General features: G+C 36.9%; 1 protein-coding gene across 1 annotated transcript; it reads left to right on the top strand.

Moving 5' to 3' along the window:
- The first annotated feature begins 532 nt into the window (after positions 1 to 532).
- On the top strand, positions 533 to 7797 carry LOC129731677 (uncharacterized). The gene is made up of 2 exons (XM_055691854.1): positions 533 to 1063; positions 5842 to 7797. The coding sequence occupies exon 2, from the start codon at positions 5853 to 5855 to the stop codon at positions 7551 to 7553; it is 1701 nt and encodes a 566-aa protein (XP_055547829.1). The 5' UTR covers positions 533 to 1063; positions 5842 to 5852; the 3' UTR covers positions 7554 to 7797.
- Positions 7798 to 9239: the final 1442 nt, after the last annotated feature.

Genomic DNA, 9239 nt, shown 5'->3' on the forward strand with positions numbered 1-9239 from the left:
ATATATATATATATATATATATATATATATATATATATATATATATATATATATTATATATATATATATATATATTATATATATATATATATATATATATATATATATATATATATATATATATATATATATATATATATATATATATATATATATATATATATATATATATATATATATATATATATATATAATATATATATATATATATATATATATATTATATATATATATATATATATAATATATATATATATTTATATATATATATATATATATATATATATATATATATATATATATATATATATATATATATATATATATATATATATATTATATACATATATATATATATATATATATATATATATATATATATAAATAAATAAATATATATATATATATATATATATATATATATATATATATATATATATAAATATATATATATATATATATATATATATATATATATATATATATATATATATATATATATATATATATATATATATATATATAAGTTACAGACGAATCCTCCCAGATCAGCAGATTGCAAGAACTGGAACGCGAAGTCCACCGACTCGAGGAACCACTCGCCACATTATTTCATTCGAAGTGAGCGAGTCGGATTTCTACAGACGCTGACTGGAACGATTCCCACGGGCGTTGGCAGCGCATGCAACGGCATCGACGACGACAACGACGCGGGCTGCAGTTTGCTTGGTCAGCGGTGCAGTTGCTTTTCTAGCTTTGTAACCAGGGCATAAAAATAATAAAGTTAGTTCTAATTGAGACACGATAGAGGATAGTTAACTTTAGGTTTTCATTAATCATTTTTTAAAAAGCCCTTCAGGCTAGAAAGAATTGTAACTGGCGCAGTCGTAAGTAGGATTCAAGTAAATCCTTAGTCCGCGAGTGCAAGTGTCCGTGATAAAACTTAATCGAAGGAATATCGACAAAGTGGAATCACACCTCGAGGTGATATCGAGGATTCGAGGCTCTTCCCGAAGGACGGGGTATACTTGAGAATTCTGTTCAATAAAATAAAAACAAAACCGTGAGTAATTTTAATCTTTTTTTTCTATTTTAGTTGCAATACTTTTTTTTTGCTTGTTTAACTAAGTGCAGTGAAAGTGTTTTATGATAACCAGAAGAATGAGTGATGAAATGCAAGCGCGTTTAGATACTCTAACCGCCCAGTTAGAGGCACAACGGCTACAAATAGCCTCTTTGTTAGAAAATGCGCGGACAAATACCGCAAACCAAGCGATCGCAAGCACGTCTTCGATCATGGAGATGCCGAAATTTGACATTTCACGCATCCCTGACGCGATTAGGATGGTTCCAGAATATAATGGAAGTCCTAATTCTCTGGCCTGTTGGCTCGAATCCGTAGAGCAAAAGCTACAAATTTCAAAAAATCTAGTGAGTGAAACAGATCTGCCGCTAGTGATGCCCCTTTGGGTTGGCATTATTCGGGATAAAATCCACGGAAATGCAAACGAAGCACTCACTATGAGTCAATGTAGGCTCGAGTGGGAGGCAATAAAGTGTACATTGAAAGACCATTTCGGCGACAAGCGCGACTTGTCTGCCATAGTAACCAGTATTTCATACTTACGCCAAGGTAACAAAAATGTTACCGATTTTCATTATGAATGCAAAGGAATTTTGGCAAGCATCAATGCCAAAATTCAACTTGACGATCGACTCAAGCAGTGTTCTAACGTTATCCTGGAATCGTACGAAAGTATGATTATCGACGCATTCATTGACGGACTGCATGACAGCCTTTCATCTTTAGTGCGAGTGGGTCTACCGAAAACATTGCATTCAGCATACCAGAGCGCCTTGTCTTTAGAAAGTGCACAACGGAGAAAACGAGAGCGAAGATCCATGAATGTTGGCTTCGAGCAAACAAAATTTTTGCCCAAATTTTCTGCGAGACCGCAGGACGTTCAAAAATGGCCTGCTCAACAAGGATTTAACACAAAATCCAATCCCATTCCTAACCCCAATCCAAATCCTAATATAAATTCCCAGAACAGAAACGTTGTTCAAAATCGACCAGATTGGAACTCGAATCAATTTCGACAGTACCCCCCGCGTCTCGCTATCAAACCGGACCCATCCGGTCAACTTAGAACGAACAACTATCGTCCGACGCAAGTAAATTCGCACGAGGAGTGTGTTGAACCCCTAAACGAAAATAAACAGACCGAGGACAATGATAATGGCTGTCCATATGCAGATGAAGATGACGATGTAAATTTTATGCCCGATTCCGAACAACAAGCAAGGGAATGACCTTTCTTCCATATTTAGAGATCAATAGAAGAACCGGGCCCCCTCTAAAAATTTTAATAGATACAGGAGCTAATCGAAATTACATTTCTCCAAAAATAGTTCCAACAAAATCCGTAGCTTCAGGATCACTTCATAGAGTGAAAAACATCAATGGATCCTATATAATTAACCAACACACCTTTTTTAACCCATTCGCAAAATACATAACTAGTATTTCCAATCAAAAATTTCATCTTTTTGAGTTTCATAACTTTTTCGATGGTCTGATTGGATTTCAGACACTTCACGAGTTGGGAGCCCTGTTCGACACCTCAACAGTCGAATTGATTATTAAAGACACCGTCATACCTTTGAAGAAAAAGTATCCCGATTTGATTGAGTTGAACTTTCATGAATTAATGTCCACAATTCACGAGGTCCCGGTTTCGGTCGCCTCCGGAGATTTCTTCCTGGAAGACGACCTACAAGTTGCCGCTGACGTATACGTGCCCTCCGGAGTGTACAGTATTCAAGAGAGTAAAGCAAGATTAGTTTTTGTTTGCACACAGGAATGTTCAACAAACAAGAAAATTGATTATGGGCAAATCGTTTCTGAAATTAATAATTTTGAAGTGAAGGATTTTCCATCACAAATTAAAGCATGTAGGCGAAATATTGAAAACGAAGTGCGTACAGATCATTTGAACGACGAAGAGAGATCGAAGCTTCTCAGCTTGCTTACAAGAAACCCAACAGTGTTCTACAGAGAGGGTGACGACCTATCGTTTACTAACGTGATTAAACATCGTATAAACACCAGCGACGAGCTGCCCGTTTATACAAAAAATTACAGGTACCCCTTCGTCCATAAGGAAGAGGTACAGAAACAAATTTCTAAAATGCTCAGCCAAGGCATCATACAGCCAAGTACATCGCCATGGGGGTCACCCATATGGATAGTACCAAAAAAGGCCGATGCATCTGGTAAGCAAAAATGGCGCCTAGTAGTCGACTATAGAAAACTAAATGCGAAGACTATAGATGACAAATATCCGCTGCCCAATATCACCGAGATACTGGACAAGCTAGGCAGGTGCCAATACTTTAGCACACTTGATCTGGCCTCTGGTTTTCACCAGATCGAGGTCGACGCTAGAGATGTACAGAAAACAGCGTTTCAAGTTGACCACGGCTTATACGAATATTTACGAATGCCGTTTGGTCTGAAAAATGCTCCGGGTACGTTTCAACGGGTTATGGACCATGTACTCAGAGAATTCATTGGAAAATGTTGTCTCATTTACATGGACGACATAATTGTTTTTTCAGCTTCCTTGCAAGAGCATCTCGAGAACTTAGAAAAAATACTGAGAGCACTTGAAAAAGTAAATTTAAAGCTTCAGCCCGACAAGTGTGAGTTTCTTAAAAAAGAAGTAGCTTTCTTAGGACATATCGTTACGGATCAGGGCGTTAAACCGAACCCTGCTAAGATTGATGCAATCAAAAGTTGGCCACTACCGAAAAACCAAAAGGAGCTGAAAGGATTCCTTGGAATTTTGGGCTATTATAGACGATTCATTCGCGACTTTGCAAAAATTTCCAAACCACTAACTGCGCAGCTGCGAAAAGGGGAAACGATTGAACATACACCTTTATTCGTAAAAACCTTTGAAAAGTGTAAAGAATTGCTTACGCAAAGTGACGTATTGCAGTATCCCGATTTCGAACGTCCATTTATTTTGACAACCGATGCTAGTAACTTTGCGTTGGGAGCCGTGCTGTCGCAGGGTTGTATAGGAAGAGACAGACCGGTCGCGTTCGCGTCTCGGACGCTTACGAAGACGGAAGAAAATTATTCCGCTATAGAAAAGGAGCTTTTGGCTATAGTATGGGCAACTCAGTACTTCCGACCATATCTTTTCGGGAGGAAATTCACCCTCTATACTGACCACCAACCTCTTACTTACGCACTTAATCTGAAGACACCTAATACCAGATTAGTGAAGTGGAGGCTGAGACTCCTGGAATATGACTTCCAAATAACTCATCGACCAGGGAAACAAAATGTGGTAGCAGACGCTCTATCCAGAATTCCCGAAGAGGTAAATGCCAATGAAGATGAATCAACAGATAGCAATTCCGTGCACTCCGCAGACTCTGACTCATCAAATCTAATTGAGTTCACAGAGCTGCCCGTTAACTTCTTTCATAATCAAGTTATATTAAAAATTGGCGATCATTACACTGAAGATTACAGTGAAGTGTTTCCACAGATGCACCGGCGAACTATTACAAATTTCGCGTTCGGGGTGCCAATTTTAATTAGAATATTTCGTGAATACATGGATCCACGAAAGGTAAATTGTATTCATTGCCCTGAACAGTTGTTCGGAACCCTTCAACTAGTGTATCGAAATTATTTCAGTAGATGCAAGACGTTCAAAGTAAAAATTTCACAAAGACTACTAACCGATTTAACCACAGATACCGAACAAGATCAAGTTATAGAAGAAACGCATGAAACCGCACACCGGGGTATTCGAGAAAATAGAGAAGAAATACTACGAAGGTGGTATTTCCCAAAAATGAAGAGAAAAATCCGCACGTACATTGTTTTGTGCCCTACGTGTAACAAAATGAAGTACGAGCGTAGACCATACAAAATCAAACATGGGGAAACTCCTATACCAGAGAAACCCTTGGACATTATCCATGTTGACATATTGATTTCGCGACCATACACCTTCCTATCAGTGGTCGATAAATTGACACGCTTTGGAACTTTGATTTCCATGAAGTCAAGAACCACACCGGATATACGAAGGGCCATATTAAAATATATCTCGCTATATGGCACACCGAAGCTAATGGTTTCTGATAACGAACCGGGAATACGGTCTATCGAAATGAGAGGCATGCTCGCCGACCTCAATGTCCAACAATATTTTACACCGGTTGATAGAAGTGAAACTAACGGGATTGTAGAGCGATTTCATTCGACCATTAATGAAATCTACAAATGCAATAGGCATAAGTTTCCCAATGTTTCAATCAAGGAGATGTTTTTGATTTGCTGTACCTTATACAACAACAGCGTACACTCCTCTCTGAAAATCAAACCTCGAGAAGCTTTCTATGGGATTAAAGATGGTGAAGAGAGACCCCTCGACCCTCAAAGAATGCTGGAAGCCCGCAACAAAGTATACGATGAAGTAATTCATCAAATCAGGCAATCCCAAGAGAAACAGAACGACCAGCGAAACCCTTCAAGAGAGGATCCACCCGCGTTGGAGCCCGGCCAAATTGTTTATAATAAACGGCAGGGGATAAAAAAACAAACAACAGAGTTTCTTCAACCCCGTTACAGTAGCCAATGACGGCCACCAGACATTCACGGACTCTAACAACCGGAAATTGCATAAGAGTAAAATAAAAAGGGTCCGTACATAAAAAAAAAAACCCAGTAATTAGTTTTATGTAATACTAGCATTAATTTTTTTTATTCATCTTATTTACGATTTCAATCATATTAACACAGTCTCATTTTAGGATTAGTACCAATGGATTTTCGACTGGCCATGGAAGTGTGGGTTCTCGCTTTCCTTAATCCATCCCATTCCAGCTCCTCCATTCAAATAACCGACCTCCAACATAATCCCGGATTATTGGCACTAGATATGGGTAAGTCTTTCGTGAGGATTGGGAAACATCGCTTATATCACGTTGTTGACCTTAAGCAGTGCGAACCAATTTTCGCCAGACTAGACGTCGCCATACACGGACTGAAAAGCTTTGGAAACCTCTCAGACTTGACAGCAATGTTGGAATCAAAGTTTAGCAATACTCGCAAGATGTTTCAAAATTTAATGCCAAGGCAAAGAAACAAGAGAGGGTTGCTCAACTTTGTAGGATCAGCCATAAAGCAGATAACCGGAAATCTCGATAATGACGATCTAATAGAAATATCAAAAACTCTCAAAGCTCTAGAAATCGATGACAAAATTTTAATTAACGAAAATAACGAGCAAGCTAGGATTAACACCCAACTTCAGGACAGGTTAAACAAGTTTATAGAACAGTTTGAATTTGATCACAACCTTATCAGGAAAAATCTTATAGCAGCTAAGTCAAATTCAGGAATCGACAAAACAATCAAACTACTGAGAGAAATATTGAAAATTAATATCCAGCTAGATAATTTAGAATCTCACCTGAAGCTTATTTTCGAATCAATCCAACTAGCTAAACTAAATACCATACCAAGAGACATCCTTTCCCCCGACGAGTTGAGCATAATATTAGATCATTTTACCAACCATAAAATTATCATAGATAGCATTGATCAGGTTTATCAATTCCTTAATCTCAGCGCATTTTATAATCACACAAAAATTGTTTTCATAGTAGAAATTCCCTTACTAGATGAACTTGCTTATAGAACGCTGCTATTAGAGCCATTAATAGTCAAAAATAAAACACTTAAGCTACCCGCTCACACAGCAATCACCAATGACCAACAATTCTACTTCATCATCGAGGAGTGCCAACGAGTCGGCCATAACCAAATCTGCCACCCAGAAAATTTGAACAATTTCACCTTAGATGGTTGCTTTCCATACTTGCTAAAAGGAATCCCTGCGAACTGCTCGTTCAAGGAAGTAAGTCTACCCTCAGAAATCAAGTCTATAACCGATAATCACTTGATTGCAAAACAAATAAACAGTCAAGAGATAGCAACCACTTGCGGGATGCGGAATCGAACCCTCTCGGGAACATTCCTAATCGAATACCACAATTGTACCATAATTATAAATGGGTTGGAATTTACCAACAAAGAATGGTACAAGGTAGAGCCATTATTGGTCGTTCCCATGGATGGTTTAGAAATCCAAACTATTGATATAGAGCCTCAAATAAGTTTTGAAAAACTTCATTTCATTAACAGGCATCATTTGGAGACATTAAATTCTAAAACCAACGTAACCGCCTTTACTTCCATATCTTTGTCGAGCATAAGCCTGATAATCGCAACAATCGCTATATTTTTCTTAATAAGCAGGAAATTTAGCAACCACTGGAACCATCACAACAAGAAGCCCTCATCCGGTCACAGAGTTGAATTCACTGCAAACGAGGACGTTTCGATCTTCAAGGAGGGGCAAGTTACAGACGAATCCTCCCAGATCAGCAGATTGCAAGAACTGGAACGCGAAGTCCACCGACTCGAGGAACCACTCGCCACATTATTTCATTCGAAGTGAGCGAGTCGGATTTCTACAGACGCTGACTGGAACGATTCCCACGGGCGTTGGCAGCGCATGCAACGGCATCGACGACGACAACGACGCGGGCTGCAGTTTGCTTGGTCAGCGGTGCAGTTGCTTTTCTAGCTTTGTAACCAGGGCATAAAAATAATAAAGTTAGTTCTAATTGAGACACGATAGAGGATAGTTAACTTTAGGTTTTCATTAATCATTTTTTAAAAAGCCCTTCAGGCTAGAAAGAATTGTAACTTATATATATATATATATATATATATATATATATATATATATATATATATATATATATATATATATATATGTATTTATATATATATATATATATATATATATATATATATATATATATATATATATATATATATATATATATATATATATATATATATATATATATATTTACGTTTCTGTCGCAAGTTTTAGAGGATTCTCGGAATTGGTGCCCTACCCTATACACAGTAGCGGATTAAGGCGAAGGCGAAGCAGGCGATCGTCTGCTCGCCAATCATTGGAAAGCGCCAAATGTGGGAACGAAAAGATTGAAAAAAATCAAAATTCAAACCACAATAATGAATTGAATGTTCATTAAATTTAGTTGGCTATTTTTTTTCTGACTTGCTTATCGAGTTAATGAAAAACGCTCTCAGTTGTTCAATATGTGCGAAAATGGAACGAAAAGTTGCGGAATTTTTTCGAGCAAGCGTTATTTCAATGAAAATAAATTATCAAGTCTATTATGTATGTTAGAAACAGTTAGATTGAATTAAAACAATGCAAAACTAGTTTTGTTGTGAAATTTTACTTGACTTCTTGAAATGTTGTTTTTGTCAAATTTCGAGCGACACGTTGTTTCTCAACCACTGAATATGTACCTTTGATTATTTTGAAACATTGATTATAAATCATATGAATATTCGTTTTTCCGTATTATACGGTTGAACTCGATTTTTTGGAATGTCAAAAAATATTTCATTCCGGATAATCGAATCACAGAAAAAATATTCAAATTTGCGATTAACGAACATAAAATAAATATTTCATTTTTTTCATTTCACTAGTATGATGCAGTGGCGTAACCAGAAATTATTTTTGAGGGGTAAAATCTTGCGAAGCAAAAAATCACAGGAGGGTTGTGTGCAAAGCCACGACCGCAAGGTTGAAGTAGAATACTTTTACAAAAGAGATAACCCGGCTGCTTGCGTGTCAGTCATTCTTCCTAGCAAATAAATGTTGACCGCCCATTGGCAGTATTGAAAATTCTGTGCAAATGAAGTTGAAGTACTACTCAATTTAAGTTTGCACATATAAATACGACCTCACTGAACAGGAAAAGAACAAAATCTTTACGGCGCAAACAAGTTTCAACAGTCAGAGTATATGTACATGTGAATTCAAATTAAGATAATTAACTTTTGATTAAAGCTCAGAACGAGAAAATATTGAATCTTCAATTCATTTGTTTGGTTGTCCTAAAAATGACAGTTTGTCGTTGAATTTAAAATCGGATATGACGCTGATTGCATCTCTGTGTTACGCCGATAGCGGGAGTTATGGTGAACTTACGTATGACGAAGGCATCGTATTACCTGTTTTATTGAATGGGAGAAAGAGTAATATTGTAATATTTTGTAAACTTTTAACTCAAACAATATTACCAAATCGTAG

The sequence above is a fragment of the Wyeomyia smithii genome, chromosome 3, assembly GCF_029784165.1.
Source record: "Wyeomyia smithii strain HCP4-BCI-WySm-NY-G18 chromosome 3, ASM2978416v1, whole genome shotgun sequence".
Lineage (NCBI taxonomy): Eukaryota > Metazoa > Arthropoda > Insecta > Diptera > Culicidae > Wyeomyia > Wyeomyia smithii.

Excerpts from the sequence above, each read along its gene's own strand:
- LOC129731677 (XM_055691854.1), top strand. The coding sequence starts at position 5,853 with ATGGATTTTCGACTGGCCATGGAAGTGTGGGTTCTCGCTTTCCTTAAT.